This window comes from Etheostoma cragini, chromosome 18 (assembly GCF_013103735.1).
Source record: "Etheostoma cragini isolate CJK2018 chromosome 18, CSU_Ecrag_1.0, whole genome shotgun sequence".
NCBI classification, from domain to species: domain Eukaryota; kingdom Metazoa; phylum Chordata; class Actinopteri; order Perciformes; family Percidae; genus Etheostoma; species Etheostoma cragini.
Window position 1 is genome coordinate 2,077,713 of NC_048424.1, and position 17,092 is coordinate 2,094,804.

A 17,092-nucleotide genomic window follows, 5' to 3' on the forward strand; every position below is an offset into this window, starting at 1 on the left:
CACCACACACACACCACACACACACACACACACACACACACACACACACACACACAAGATTGTCGGCTAAATTTACAAGTATTTAGCTTGTTGCCAAATCCAATAACCGAGTTTAATGTGATGACGTGCTCGACGGCGAGCAGCGGCGAGGTGTGATGAAGTCGATCAAACCTCACACAGTGACGCCATGCGGCTCGTTGACGAAAAGAAACAATGTGTCACGGTTTTTTCTCATAAATGTAAGACTTTAATCCCCAATAATTGTTCTTCAAGATCATTTTTCTTGGAATTATTACCTCTGTCCTCTAGCTCTGTAATTGATTTATTGATTTATTCGCCTACGATGGTTGTAATGTTACACAACAGAACTGTATTCCATTAGAAAATATCCAAACAAAACAAGGTGAACAAGATGAAGACGCTGCCTTAAACCACTGGTGATTCATTCAGAAAGTATTGAGGGACGTTACTAGTCTTTACCTCTCTTACTGATCTCCCTTCTTCTTTTATCTTGTCACACTTCCATCTCTCTTTCTCTTTCTCCTTCTGTTCTCTTTAAAAGAATTAATCACACCTTCATTTCCTGGTGGGCGGCGCCTCCAACTGCTGGGCAGGCTGTCATTGGTCGGTGAGTCGGAGATGGAGGAAGTCAACGGGCTGCCCAACCAGCACCACTCGTCCGATCACCTCCCTCTCCTTGCCCACTTCCGCTTCCGGCGCTGAGCCGGGCGTCCCTGGACAGCCAATCACAGCCCTCGCAGCACGATGCCTCACAGCGCAGCTCAGTTCTCACACGCACTGAAACCGGACTAACATCACACAGCTGTGGAGCACAGGTGCATTTATTTTGGTGTTTGAGTTACAAACCTTCTTTTAGAGCATTTGTTGTTTAACTTGAGCCACTTTTTTATTTGTAATATCTTAAATACAATTAAATAATAATACAATTAGAGGGTGCAATGTGTTGGAACCTGCACAGCGTTTGCTAAAGTACAAATACTTTATTGGAGCATGTGTAAATGTTGTCTGAATGCCAACATCTAAGACTACTTTAGATCTTTAGATTCAATCTTTTTTTATTTTTGAAAATCTGCAGAGGTTTCCTAACTTTCACAGAGCAGGAGGACAGTTCCCTGTTGTACCCCTGCAGAGCAGTTCAGTGTAAAAGATAAACAAACGTTATAAACATGGCGTGGATGTACAAACATTAACAAGGGACATTTACAAGGGAAACTAACTTTTAAGTTTAATTCTTGTTTGCAAAAAAATGAAGTTCCACTTAGGTATATAATGTGAATCTCTGATGGAACGTATTTAAAGCCTGAACACTACTACTTGAAGTGAAAGTGCGGAGGAGGAGGATTTGGCCGAGAGATTAGTCAACGAATCAATCAGTCGATCAACGGAACAGTTCCCTGCAGCCAGATTTGGATAATCGTTTAAAGCATCGTATTATGCAGAAAAGGCAGTTTTCAGACCCTCAAACATAAAGATGACTGCTTTTCTTTGTTTTTATATTAAACCGTATTTATTAGGATTGGATTGACAAAACAAGACATGTAAGGACTTGGAGAAACTGCGCCGGACATTTTATACAACAAAGGATAAGAAGAATAGAATAGAAAACGTTTGAGTGTCATTGGACAGCAGCTGTCCAGCGAAGGGTTTCTGCAACTCCCCCTGACAGTACCCTCATAAAGGCAAAAGACTCAGAATAAAAACATAAATATAGTAAATACAAGCATATATTAAACCATCGATTTTAAAAATAATTGGCAGATTAAGCGATATTGACAATAATTGTTGGAGCACTAACATTAACGCCCCCCCGACCCTCACTCACCCATTCAGACAAACATTTAATTCTGAAAAATACAGAGTGTTTCTCTCATCTTTCAAGTTTTGGACATAAAAAAAGGATGATAGGAACCGGCTACTGTGCCGTTCCTTTAAAGGCGCTCTAAGCGATGTCACGCGGGATTTAGGCTTCAACATTTGTTTCAGATACAGCAAACATGTCCTCACTGTCTGCTAGCTGCCTGTCCCCAGAACACACTGTAAAAAACATCTCCTCACTATCTGCTATCTGCATGTCCCCAGAACACACTGTAAAAAACATCTCCTTACTATCTGCTAGTCCCCAGAACACACTGTAAAAAACATCTCACTATCTGCTAGCTGAACACACTGTAAAAAACATCTCACTGTCTGCTAGCTGCATGTTCCCAGAACACACTGTAAAAAACATCTCCTTACTATCTGCTAGTCCCCAGAACACACTGTAAAAAACATCTCCTTACTATCTGCTTGTCCCCAGAACACACTGTAAAAACATCTCACTATCTGCTAGCTGAACACACTGTAAAAAACATCTCACTATCTGATAGCTGCATGTCCCCAGAACACACTGTAAAAAACATCTCACTATCTGCTAGCTGCATGTTCCCAGAACACACTGTAAAAAACATCTCACTATCTGCTAGCTGCCTGTCCCCTGAACACACTGTAAAAGTCTCTGTAGTCCAGGGTCTACAAACGGCAAGAAAAGCAAACTGTGCCCACCTGCACCATGAAGCTACATACACAGCGTTCCAACCAATAACCAACAAGAAGGATTTGGGGGTGGGGGGGTTAATGTGCCAAAGCACAGAAGGGTGGGGACGGGAAGAGGAGGACGGAGGGGCAAACTCATTTTGTTTGAAAAAACTTCAAACGTCAACAAGAAGTAACGTCACCCAGCATCTGTTAGAGCACCTTTAAAATCCTCTTCTCACTGATTGAGTGATGGAGTCCATACATTTTCCTGCACCCTTCCAAGTTGCCCCTGTATACTTTGCCTTGGAAATGATTTATTTTTCTTTATATTGTGTTAGTATAGTATAGTATAGTGTATAGTTTATAATTTACCAAATATTTGGAAATTTGAACTTGCAGACTCAAACCAATCCGGGGTCTTAATTTAGTGCCATCGGTGTCAAGAAGTATGTTAGGATGAACCTTATGGACATTGTGTTATGTTTTCAGACTTAATACATAATCAACTAATAACTACCAGTGGATGTATTTTTTCTAACATTTTGGAAAGAGATTTTAGACGTGTTGTAAATAAAGGACTTGTGTTTTTACACATGGCTGCTGTCGGTTTGATGTTGTCGTGAGAGTTGAAGTGATTTAACATTCAAATGGAACATACATGTGCTGCTCAAAGGAATACACACACAGCGTCCGTCTCTCCTGGGGGCCTTTAATGCAACGTTACCATGTGTGTTCCTGAAGGAAGATGGCTGTTTGTCTTGTTCTTGTATAAAGGGAGTTGGCTGCTTTCTCCTGCTCATTTGTCTTTAGAGGAATAGCTGTTGAAAGCAGCAGACAGTCTGTTGTTTCCATGTTCAGCAGGGCGTCAGCTGTTTGTCCTCCTCGGTCTGATGGGACAGAGGTGTTATAATGGGACACGGCTGAACTTTATGTTTAGTTTTCAACAGAAGTGGCTGGATTTCCCCAATGTTTGTCTTTGTAAAGTGTGTGTGTCTGTGTGTGTGTGTGTGTGCGTGTGTGTGTGAGACTATGACTGTGTGTGTGTGTGTGTGTGTGTGTGTGTGTGTGTGTGTGTGTGTGTGTGAGAGAGAGAGACTGACTGTGTGTGAGAAAGATAGGTTGTTGCACAGTTTATTTTGGCTCTCCTCACAAACATTGTGCAGCCGCGAGCTCCGGGTAGTCCTCTTGGTAGTCCTCTTGGGATTCTCCCCTAGGATTCCTCTTGGTAGTCCTCTTGGTATTCCTCTTGGGATTCTCCCCTAGGATTCCTCTTGGTAGTCTTAAGTCAGGACACGAAACAGTTTTGATCAGACTTAGAAAAAGGATCAACAGTATTTTGCCCCTCACTTGGGCTCTCAGGGCTTCCGTAGATCACTGCACAAAATCATCAGATTTCTTGGCTACATCCCAACCAACTCCTTCACAGGGACACCAGAGAAACCATTTCTTTAAGTTTATGAACACTAGATGGCAGCAGTGACCTGTGGGTTAACCTGTGATGGAGCAGTGAGGGCAGGTGTGTGTCCTTACCCTTTAAATAGCTCAGAGTTCACTGTTTGGAACATTTAGTGAACATATGGATAAACAGGGAAGTTTCCGGGTCTTATTATGTGATGTAATATCCTGTCACCATTAGAATATGTTGAAATCAACATGAAGTCTCAGTGACAGGGGCCTGCAGACTGTTGGCAGAGGGCATTTGATTCTATAAACATAGAAATGAGGTTTAGGTTCACCTTTTTCTACGCTCACTTGGATGACATTGTGGTAACTCTGCTGTTAGAGAGAGAGAGAGGAGTGTGGTGAGGACATTTTTTGAATTGGAGATTTGTTGAGGAGACACTAGTGCACAATCAATTTTGACATAAAAAACGTCAATGTGCAAAGCTAAACAATCCCACTTGTGGAGTCTAAGTAAACCTGATGTGGAATACATGTATTAGAAAGTGGGACTCAGATACAGTGGGAACCATTTCCACAGTGTGTACGTACCACAACACTGGAAAGAGAAGCTATGTTTAGCCACAACTATTAACTCAACACCTTCTGAAACTCCTGTCTGTGCCCCCCTGCGGTGGTTTAGCGTCTCTGTGCTGCAGCGATGTCCTCCGCCACACTGTGACGTCACCGTTAGGCCCGATGTTATTAGGATTTCATTCTCAGCTTCTGATCCTCAAGAAAGGAGGACTGTGAGCAGATAAGCACTGCAGAGGTCAGGGTTTGAAACATAGCATGTGGGGGAAAATGAGTTTTTAACAATGATCAACCCCTGTGGAAAGGATTTAGTTAAGAATTATAAAAAGTACAGATCACAATTTCAAACCTAGTAGGAGACTAACATTTCTTTTTTTTTGAAAAGCTAATTTTTTTCTCATCTTGACAGCTTGGTCAACTGCTTAATCCTTATGACAGAGAGGGAGGTGCAAGTCATCTCCACACACACACACGCACACACACACAGAGTCTGTCTCTCACACAAACACACAACACACAGTCTCTCTCTTTCACACAAACAAACCCACACAATCATACGCCAGAGAGCGAGATGAGCCTCCCCTGTCTTCCAAACCCAAAACTGCTGCATGGATGAGAAAAGGATTATTTCTGTAAATCTGCTGCCTTCATGTGCTTGTTAAAACACACACACACACACACACACACACACACACACACACACACACACACACATCTGCAGTGGGACGTAAGTAGATTATTTATCAGAAGCCAGGCTGCAGCGTGGTGTGTGTATACAGGACTGTCATCTGAAGAAGAATAACACCACACCGTAGTTTCCACTGCAGCTTCCTCCTCGTGTTTCTCTTCCTTCGCACCTTTTTCTTTTCTTGAACGTTATTTCATTCTTTCTTTAACCGTTTGTTGTTTCAACTCAACATGCCGACGCGGATGGCTTAAATTGCACTTTTCTTTCTAAGATTCAAATTTTGATTTTACTTACATAATGTTAACTAAATTCATCAGATAAAAACATGCATACATACTCATGCTTAAGGTTTACCATAATAAACTATATTATGCAGAATAAGTCATAAAAAACTGTAAATACCAGCACTTAAAAAATGTAAGTGATATATTTACCTCTCTTCTATCTTCTATCAACCATCCAATCAGTCAATCACTCTCATGAGGCGTGTGAAAAGTAAAAAACAAAGTTAAAAACATAGATCATTTATTAAAAGAACACATGCTGCTACAGTTGTTGATAGAAACAGCTGCTGTCTGTCAGTCAGACGTCTGATACCGTAACAGTAGGAAAGTTACCATAATCATATCTACTGAGGGTCACATCTCCAACTACTGATCTCCACAGGAATACAAAACCACACCACGTTCTCACACAGGGGACAAGCGCTCTGAAAAAGAATAATAGTCTGTGTACGTGTACGTGTGTGTGTGTGTGTGTGTCAAACAGCTTTCTGATGTGGTCCTCCAATCAGCTCTGTTTGATCGCTGAATGCAGTTACAGTGGTTTTTAGTGTTCAATTCCCACACACACACACACACCACACTGGATTTTTTTGCTCATCTTATGTCAAGAGACTCAAGCGTTTGGTGGAAGTCGGACTGTCCCTTTTGTTCGTTGCATCACAGATCAGATCTGTCTGCCGTTAAATGTTCTTAGAACTTGTTTGAGTAGGAAAACAAAACCAAGTAACCAAAGAAGAAGAAATAGTCAATGCATAACCTGAAGACAGAATCAAAACGTCTTTCTTTTTTTGAACAATGCACATGAGAAACTGCTCCAAACAACAAAAAGTCAAAACTAAGACAATATATTCTTCTCTGATTACACCAACGTCCAAAGAATAATTAAAGTTTTAAGATCATTCAGATATGTTGCGCTGAATCTGGTTTGAGTAACTTTTGTTTTGTCAATTCCATTTGTTCATACCAAAAGTAAAAAAAAATGTTTTTATACAGCAACATTTTTAAATGTTATTATCATAAGCTACAGGGAACGTTTTGATTTATTGTTTCTAGCCTTCATGTTGTCAGCTAATGTGTAAAGTTTTTATAGGACAGAGAGACCAGTTATCATAATTCATCTTAAAATCATAAAGTCATATTAGAGTAGGCCTGCAGACCTCGGTCATATTTGTGTCCAGCATGTTAAAAAGTTTTCGTTCCACTTAACTTGAAGGTATCTACATTAGAGTGACATGACACTGTCACGAACATGTCGTAAACATTAAAAACAAGTCATCAACATTTATGACGTAACTCTTGTTTTAGTAAGTGTCATTCGATTTTGTCATGACAAGTTATGGTTAGGGTTCATGTGTCATGACAGTGTCATGTCACTCTTATGTAGGTACCTTCAAGTAAAGGGTTACCAAAGATTCCTTATTAATACATTTCACAGGAAAGTAAGTTCAGGACCAGGGTGGAGTTGAGAAACGTGGTATCAGCACTTTGGGAACAAATCCAAGGCCATGAAAAACAACACCTGCTACAACTACAAGGTGTTCGTTTGCTTTTTCTTTTAAACAAATGCTTCTCATCCAAAATGATAAAGTACAATCAATGAATCAAACCCAAATGTTTCCATATAACAGATTTGAGAAGTCAAACCACAAGCCGAACCTTGAACTAACAAAACAAGAAAAAAAGGAAAACATTCAGTAAGATAAATAGTCAAGCACAGAAAACTGACATAGAAACAGATTTCAGCCGCTACATTGAGTCTCACACTTTCAGGTTTCTTCTTTTCTTTACTGTCCGTGTCCCTGCGGCGCAGTCGGGTAGTTTGTCACCGTTGTTGGGTCAAAGCCACAGAACTGCAGTTTTGATGTCTGTCTTTGAATTCAACGTTTTAATGACAATCTGGGCATCGAGAGAAATTAGTCAACTTTAGGTCCGCGGTAACTGTAGAATCTCCATTTGTATAAGTTCCCCAAAAAATACACAAACGTCCTGAAAAACGTAGTCCCAAGATATGTTGCATCAATTCCTTATTCTGTTTGTCTACAACTGCGCTGTGAAAAAGATTTTGAATGTTGTTACAACAGATTATCCCGGACGAGCCCCCATGAATCTAACACTGTAATATATAAAAAAGCAAACGCAGCTTTGTGCTTCTTCTGTATGCGAACACACACCACGACTTTAGAAAGTATCAACACTTAAGCTTCAATATAAATGTTAACATGTGGAGCTGGTGGCTTTGGGTCAGCTCTCGTCTCTAGGCGTTGCTATGGTCCCCTGCTGGCCAAACATCAGAAACACCAAATAGTATCCGGCTGGATCTACCCAGAGGGAAAGCTGCTTTATGATAAGTAGAATCATTACGTTTTTCTTTGCAGATGTTTTAAAAGTGAATTGTTTTTGTGTAGCTCGAGCCACAAACACCTTCCTCCTCCATCGTTTGAAATGTGGAAGACTGGGATTTTCTGTTTTTTTTGTCCTAACCTGCTCTCTAACACGGTGAGTGCATAGCTTTTTTTCTTTATTAAACAAAAAGCTAGGAAGAAAATTTCAATTGGCAACAAAACACACACTTGTTCTGAAAGCAACAAAACACTGTGAAACATTCAAAGAAATACATAAAACAATCAGATGACAATATTCAGCTGATGATTAATGGGACCAAAACACCAAAAGTAACATGATGCTGCTCAGGTTTTCCATCACACTTTACAGGCATTTAAGATTATCTTTGCTCCATTTTATATAAAGTTAAAGTTGCACCAGGCAATTGTAAAAGATAATAATATTAATATTAATACACCCATTCCAATTAAATCACAAAGTGGATGCAGATGACAAATGCAATTTGACTTTTAAATGGACAAGATCTATTTTTGGATTATTATTTATCTACTTTCTATGGTGTTGACCTATATGTTATGAGTGAGTTGTCTTTGGCTGCTCTTAACTTATTGCCCTTTGTGGGATTAATAATAAAGTTGCTGAATTATAACTTTCAGAACTAACTTTCAGCGTTTCATGTTGACTTAATTTACTTTCTAGTTAAATTATTGCGGAGACAATTTCTTGGAGAATTAGAAACTTGCATCCATGTTTGCGTCTTCCCGGCCGTTGTGACCATTTCTTGGCACGTTACCGCCACTAACTGTCGATCAGTGGAAGAGCCCCTGATCCACGTCCTAGTTTGCGTGCATGAGACACCAACAACACAAAATACAACGCTCTATAGCGCTCCAAGTGGCCAGAGGAGTGCCTTTTAAATAGAGCAGTATTTCTATGTATGGCAACTAACACCGCTACGACTTGTATTGTTTCTGGTCGATCAAATCCTTCAGAAGTTTACGAGGACTCCCTTAATGTCACTTTAAGTTGCCTGGTGCAGCTTGATAAAAGATAATCTTTTCACCTGATTTCGGGAAACACCATTTTTTTCTTTGAGTAAATCGTAATAGTCGTCATTTTTCCAAGGATCCTAAAGTTTAAAGTAGCCAATCATTTAGATTCAAAACATGTATTTAATCTGAACAAAATCCCACTATTTTCTTCTCCCACCCTTACGATGCCATTGAGCAAGGCATCTTACTGAGTTCTTCTAATCAATACATCTTTTCTTAATTAACACTAACCTGTATAGTTCCTAGTGTGAAGGGTTAAATCTGTACAGTACATATATATATCATACTGGACATGTGAGATTTCAAGATTCTTTGATTTCAAGCTTCTCAGCTGTGATTCATCGAAGGCCTCAACAGGAGAATCCAAAAAACAATCATATTCAAACTTGATTAGATTGGTTTGGACAATCCTTACGATACATCACGCATACGAGCGTGAAACAATGTATACAGTACTAAATGTACTCTCATAGGTCACTTGGTACAGAGGCTTCTCAGCGCGGAAAACAATTCACGAGCTGCTATAAGAACTTTACAGACTCTTATTTGTCTCCCTCAAAAAAACACTGACTTTTTTCTTACGTTCTAGGTCGTCAAATACCAAACCGAGCGGATATGCACCCTCATGTTGCAGAATTACAGTTGCATCTTTTCACTATAAATAGATTTTTGTTTTTAGAGTATTAAAACAAAGGGCAAAGGGGATTATTTCGTTGTTGAAATACAACCTGATAAATCTAATAAGAGTCATTTGGGGACCAAAACATCATCCTAGGGCTCTCTAAGGATTCTGACCTTGCGGTCCTGACCGCTTTTATTTAATATCCGCTGACAGCATGCAGAGAGTGATAAATCCCTCTGGCAGATGAATCTGTCTTGAATGAGGCCTTTGTTACAGAGTGCTCGCTCACCCAGCCAACAACATCTGCCTTCACTCCTTGTTTGTCTAAGTGGACAAACTGGCTGCAGCTAAACTCGGACCAGCTAAGTGATTTGATATTCCAGCTGTTAGTGGAACAGCTGTAACGGCAACAGCCAGCTGACCAAAATGATGTTTACTGTGTGAACACATGGGTCGGCTACAGCTGGGTTTGATCAACATACGAACCTCCACTGGCCTTCTGCTTGGTTGTTTTGTAATTACTAGTAATTGGATTTTAATACATTGATGCAGGGTTGTATGAAGTACGTCTCCATAGTCAGTGTATTACTAGTCAATATCCTTGATGTTCCACTTCCACATTGCTCTGGTGCCTCAGGAAATTCCAACAATGTATTTGCGCCAATGTTCATTTCCTCTCGCTTTCTTTGCTTTTTCCGCTGGATTTCTGAGGACTATGGTTACCTGGTTCTCAGATGTTTGCAGGGTAAATCCAGACAGCTAGCTAAACTAGCTGTCCAGTCTGGGTTTTCTATCGTACAACTTTATTTATAGTGGTACCATGTGGAGCGAAGCGCCACCAATGATCAGAGCATGTTTTTTCTCCCATCCCGAAATGCTGTGTGGACGAGCCAGACCCCCCTCTGCTCTGAGGCGTGTGGATGGGCCGGGCACTTTAAAATGTCAGAGTCACACAACAACACACACAACCTAACCGATGGTGGCAGCAGTAGACCGGCAACTCCTGTGTTCTGCTAAGGTCAAATGTATGTTTTTGTCAAGAATTGTCTGGCTTTAAAAAGAGCATAGATGGATACAAAGGGTTCGGTTTGAAAGGGCAGTCTGACAGCAAGGTAAAGATTTTAAAAATAGCATATAGCTAAACTGAGTTTTTTAGGTGTCTATAAAACGCTTACCTGCTGCCCCCGTCCACACCAGAATGTATCTTAGCTTCCATGTCGGGACTCCAGTCTCCTTCTCCAAACTAATTTAATTTAATACACTGAGGGTAAGTACTTCATACAACCCCACTTTAAAATAATCTTTAATTTCATTTAAACTTCTTCTCATTTGTATTTGATTTTTTTCCCTTTCTATCTTTCACAAGGCTCGGATGGAAACAGGGCTGTGGTTACGTATTCAGTAATGTGTCAACAGAGGGCAGAGGAAGAGGAAAATGAGAAGGGAGGGAAGGCAGGAGGTTTGCCGCAGTGCTCTAATGATCCTTCACTGGTCTTCTGCAGTGAAACATCGCTCTTCTTACTCCTTTTCACCTCTTCGCTTCGTTTCGACTCATTTTTGCATACGTTATTGAATGCCCTCTCCTTCTTCTAAACTTGTCCATTATGATCAATAGAATCTGCATGTGGAAGCCTAATTAGTCATCTCATTTAAGCTGCGGTTGGTTCAGGAGGTTTTTTGGGAAAGTCAAAAGTGTAACTGAAGCATTACTTCTGAACGTTCCTCTGGTGATCTTTTGTGTGCAGTAGTTGAGCAGGCATGTGAGAATAAAGTACACCTTCATCAATCTGCTTCCTTCTGATCTGTGTCCCTGCAGCTTCTGCCCTGTTGGAAAACTGAGAGCAAAATGAAAGCCATCCTCACTCCCATCCCCTACAAAATACATTAACTGCAGAAGTACAATTGTGCTATAGAAGTGGCATTAGGCTAACCAATCATTTTACAGGACAACATGCCAAAAGCACCAATAAATTAATGTTTTTTTTAGTTGTGTTCAGTGCAAGAGAAGCCAACATGTTTTCGTTGTCACTCTTCCATCACAGCTACCCGTCTCTTGATCACATAGGAATATGTTCACTTATTTGTCCTAACCCTTTCTTCTCTCTCACTCCATGTTGTAGCTCTTTTCTGAGACACGTTGTCACTGAGGGGGTCATAGAAATACTTGGTTACATCTGTTGTCACGAAGGACACAACGGCTGAAATGAAATGTTAACCTAGAAATACATTGATATCACTTCTTCTGATCTTTTTTCTCAGGTCAGGGTAAGTGCTTCAGCTACAGAGCTGCCACTCTCAGGTGTGTGATGATAAGGCGGTTGTCAAGGATTCATTGCTTGGGTAAACAGGTATAAAAACCAGACCGACCAGCCTCTTTTTGTCTGATTCCTCGGCTTTAAAGAAGTTCTTCCTGTTCCAGTGCAGAAAGGTTTTGGAAACATATTTTTGTGTTAAATTTGTCTGTTTAAAACCGCACTAGCTGCAGGGACTCCTCTCCTGCGTTGGTGGCAAGTAGAGACTTTTCAGGATCAGGGTGGCGGAGAAGGTTGGACGGATTTGGGATGATTGGGAGGTGAAGTAGAAGATCAGATGCGGATCTGGTAGCCATCATTGAGAGTGCTGAGCTCCGGAGGTTTCCTCTCCACTGAGGCTGGCCTAAAAGACAGAGAGAGAGCAGCAGGTAAACAGTCAGGGGTGCCACTGTAGAAGTCCATGTCTTCCTAAATGTTCCACAGTAGACCTAAACTAGTGTAAACTGTTTCCTAACTAACCAGCCATAACACATGTTCCTCTCACTCGTCCCTGAACATTGTCAAAAAGTATAAAAGTCATTGTATATGTCACAAAAAATCATAAAAAAGTCACAGAATAGTATATAAAAAAGAATTATAGTATAGTATTTCTGAAATCCCTGTCAGTTAATGTGTGAGACAGAAAAAACGACCAGCTCTTTTGATAAGCTCTTAATTTATTCTCTGTTTCGATAGTTGTTTATTTTGTTGATAAGGGTTTTATTGATGCAATAAAACAAAAACATTTTGCACACTCAGTGATAGAAACTGTGGGATGAACAATTACAAGTAAACTGTATTTGAAAGAAATCATAATATAGTACGACTTTTTATAACTTTTCAACATACTATACTTTTACTTTATACAATTTTTTTTATATACTTCACTACTACTTTTTATGCCTTTTGTATATCTTTTTTGGCATACTATTCTATGACTTTATGACTTTTTTGAAATTTTTTGACATACTATTGCTATTTCTTTTAATGACTTTTTCCCCACATACTATTTTACAACCATTTTTCAACATACTACACAATGACTTTTTGGACATTTTTCAACATACTATATTATGACTCTTTTGGACATTTTTCAGCCTACTGAGTTTTTGGACATTCTATGACTTTTAATGAGTTTTTGGACATACTATAGTATGAGTTTTGACATATTTTACTATTACACTTTATTACTTTTTTCAACACAGTATATACTATTAATTTTGTATAACCTTTTCAACACACTATACTATTACTTTATACAACTTTACTATTACTTTATATGACTTTTGTATATCTTTTTTCGGCATACTATTCTATTCATTTTTTATGACCTAATTTGACATACTATACTATGTTTATGTCTTTTTTTATACATACTATAAAATGACTTTTTGAACATTTTTCAACATCCAATGCTATGACTTTTTTCAACATACTATATTATTACTTTTTGACATTTTCAACATACTATACTTTGACGTTTTCAGACATTTTCTGACATACTATAATATGACTTTTTAATATCTTTTTGGCTTCTCGGCTTTTTTCGACATATGACTTTTTTTACATCTACAAACATACTATACTATGACTTTTCATGATATTTTCCAACATACTTTATACCTTTTTTGACATACTATATTTTTGGACATTCTATGACTTAATGAGTTTTTGGACATACTATACTATGACGTTTTTTTGACATATTTTATTATGACTTTTTTTCTGACATACTATATTCTATTAATTTTTTATGTCTTTTTCAACATGCTAAACCGGCTTTTTTAAAAAAATACTATCTTTTGGTTTTTGATAACTCTTTTCAGCACTGTATAGTGTGAGGGTTTTTGACATTTTCCAACATTTTTTTATTTGACATTCTAAACTATAGCTTTTTCTGACATACTATCCTGTGACTTTATTTTACATTTTCCAACATACTATACTATGATTTTTATTGACATTTTTTTAGACATACTATCCTATGGGTCGTTATCACTTTTTTCAATATACTATGACATTTTTCAACATACTATACTATGACTTTTTTTTAATTTTACATTTGCAAACGTACTATGACTTTTTAAAGATATTTTTCAACATACTTATTCTATAACTCTTTTATGACATTTTCGGACATACTATATATGACTTACATTTGACATTTTTCAACAAACTATGCCATTACCTTTTATGACATACTATACTATGCACTTTTTCTGACTTTTTTGATCAGGAAATCAATTTTATCTGTCACATTAACAATTCCATTGAAATATTATCCCATCAGCTTCTTCAATTTGTGAATGATCCATCATGAAGCAGAATGTGGTCGTCAGATTGGCATACAGGAAAAATCTCCTGTTTGAATGTTGATGGCACTCCAGGATCCAGCCAAGTCTCAGTGAAAGGACACCACCCCTGGACACCGAAGGAGGCCACCCAGCTTAACGTCTGATGCCCGCACATTGGCTAGCAGGATGCTAGAGTCGGCAGGAGACTGGCAATTTGATTTCCCAATCCTGATGCAACACACTATAAACGTTCAATGTCAACCACGTAAAGCAAAGCTAATATTTATGAAATAGACAATTCCACATTCATTTAATAAAGCTGAAGGAAAGGGGACTGATGTGCTTCAGTTTTTTTTTCAGTTTTATTTTTGTCCAGGTTACATAGTAGAGATATCATAATCCAATCTTGCTCAAGACTGGATTATGATATTATGACATTGGCAACATCTGGATGGTGCTCCTGACTGCATTTTTTTCGAATGTTTACATTTATGTATATATTGTGTCCTTTGAATTGTCCCTACTATCATTTCATTATGTTGGCTATTCTCTACACTTGTCATTTGTTTCCTGTCTGTCCAAACCAGCAAAGTGATCCCTCTCAGGAACTCTTCTTGAGAGTTCTTCAATTTTCACCATTAAAATTTTTCTTGTTTCCTATATTTCATTTTTGTCTAAAAATATCACAGAATAGTTTGTCTGAAAATGTAATAAGAAGTCACTATATTTTGTTGGGATAATTCATGAATAAGTCATAGTATAGTATGTCGAAGTAATTCATGAAAAAGTCCTAGTGTAGTATGTCCAAGAAATTTAAAACAAGTCATTGTATAGTAAGTCTGAAAAAGTAATAGTATAGTAAGTCTCAAAAAGTCATAGTATAGCATGTCGAAAAATGTCGTAGAAAAGTCATAGTATGGTAAGTTGCAAACAAATCATAGTATAGTATGTCAAAGAAAATCATGAAAACTTCATTGTATAGTATGTCGAAAAAAGTCGATGTATTCAAGGAAATTATTAAAAAAGACATAGTTAAGTAACTTGCAAAAAGTCATAGTCAAAGAGTCGTATGTCAAAGAAAATCATGAAAACAACATAGTATAGTATGTCGAAAAAAAGTCATAGTATAGTATGTCAAAAGAGTCATAGTATAGTATGTCAGTAAAAAAAAGTCATAGTATGGTATGGCAAAAAAAAGTCATAGTGTAGTATGGCCAAAAAAGTCATAGTTATAGTATGGCGAAAAAAGTCATGAAAAAGTCATAGTATTTATGTCGAAAAAAGTCATAGTATAGTATGGCAAAAAAAGTCATGAAAAAGTCATAGTATTTATGTCGAAAAAAAAAGTCATAGTATAGTATGGCAAAAAATGTCATGAAAAAGTCATAGTATAGTATATCAAAGAAAATCATGAAAACAACATAGTATAGTATGTCGAAAAAAAAGTCATAATATAGTATGTCAAAAGAGTCATAGTATAGTATGTCGGAAAGAAAAGTCACAGTATGGCGAAAAAAAGTCATAGTATAGTATGGCAAAAAAAGTCAGTATAGTATGGCGGAAAAAGTCATGAAAAAGTAAAAGTATAGTATGTCGAAAAAAAAGTCATAGTATAGTATGGCGAAAAAAGTCAAGAAAAAGTCATAGTATAGTATGTCGAAAAAGAAAATAATGAAAAAGTCAGTGTATAGTATGGCAAAAAAAGTCATGAAAAAGTCATAGTATAGTATGTCGCAAAAAGTCATAGTATAGTATATCAAAGAAAATCATGAAAACAACATAGTATAGTATGTCGAATAAAAAGTCATAGTATAATATGTCGGAAAGAAAAGTCATAGTTTAGTATGGCGAAAAAAGTCATGAAAAAGTCATAGGATATATGGCGAAAAAAGTCATAATATAGTATTTCATCTAAAGTCAGAAGTATGTCATAAAAAGTCATAGAATAGTATTTCAAAAAAAGTCATATTATAGTATGTCAAAGAAAATCATGAAAACATAGTCTATTATGGCAAAAAAAAGAGTCATAGTATAGTAAGTCGCAAAACTCATAGTATAGTATGTCGAAGAAAATCATGATAACGTCATAGTATAGTATGTCGGGAAAAAAAGTCATGAAAAAGTCATAGTATAGCATGTCGAAAAAAAGTCATAGTATAGTATGGCGAAAAAAAGTCATAGTATAGTATGTCGCAAAATGTCATAGTATAGTATATCAAAGAAAGTCATGAAAACAACATAGTATAGTATGGCGAAAAAAGTCAGTATAGTATGGCGAAAAAAGTCATGAAAAAGTCATAGTATAGTACGTCGAGAAAAAAGTCATAGTATAGAATGGCGAAAAAAGTCATAGTATAGTATGGCAAAATAAGTCATGAAAAAGTCATAGTATAGTATGTCGAAAAAAAAGTCATAGTATAGAATGGCGAAAAAAGTCACAGTATAGTATGGCAAAATAAGTCATGAAAAAGTCATAGTATAGTATGTCGAAAAAAAAGTCATGAAAAAGTCATAGTATAGTATGGCGAAAAAAAGTCATAGTATAGTGTGTCGAAAAAAGTCATAGTATAGTATATCAAAGAAAGTCATGAAAACAACATAGTATAGTATGTCGAAAAAAAAGTCATAGTATGGCGAAAAAAGTCATGAAAAAGTCATAGTATAGTATGTCGGAAAAAAAAGTCATAGTATAGTGTGTCGAAAAATAAAGTCATGAAAAAGTCATAGTATAGTATGTCGGAAAAAAAAAATAATGAAAAAGTCACAGTATAGTATGGCAAATAAAGTCATGAAGAAGTCATAGTATAGTATGGCGAAAAAAAGTCATAGTATAGTATGTCGCAAAAAGTCATGGTATAGTATATCAAAGAAAATCATAAAAACCACATAGTATAGTATGTCGAAAAAAAAGTCATAGTATAGTATGTCGGAAAAAAAAAGTCATAGTTTAGTATGGCGAAAAAAGTTATGAAATAGTCATAGAATATATGTCAAAAAAAGTCATAGTAT

General features: G+C 37.3%; 1 protein-coding gene and 1 long non-coding RNA gene across 2 annotated transcripts in view; both read right to left on the reverse strand.

The window, feature by feature from the left end:
• LOC117961060 overlaps positions 1-8,170 on the reverse strand; it is a 16,099-nt gene extending 7,929 nt beyond the window's left edge. The window contains exons 1-2 of the long non-coding RNA XR_004660301.1: positions 8,159-8,170; positions 1,834-1,838 (exon numbers count right to left, since the gene is read on the reverse strand). This is a non-coding gene — a long non-coding RNA (uncharacterized LOC117961060). The remainder of the gene's footprint in view (positions 1-1,833; positions 1,839-8,158) is intronic.
• A 3,349-nt stretch (positions 8,171-11,519) lies between these two features.
• Positions 11,520-17,092, reverse strand: part of vash2 (vasohibin 2) — a 33,373-nt gene continuing 27,800 nt past the window's right edge. Inside the window, exon 9 of the mRNA XM_034899381.1 lies at positions 11,520-12,153. Coding sequence (XP_034755272.1) covers positions 12,084-12,153 — 70 coding nt within the window. The 3' untranslated portion in view covers positions 11,520-12,083. The remainder of the gene's footprint in view (positions 12,154-17,092) is intronic.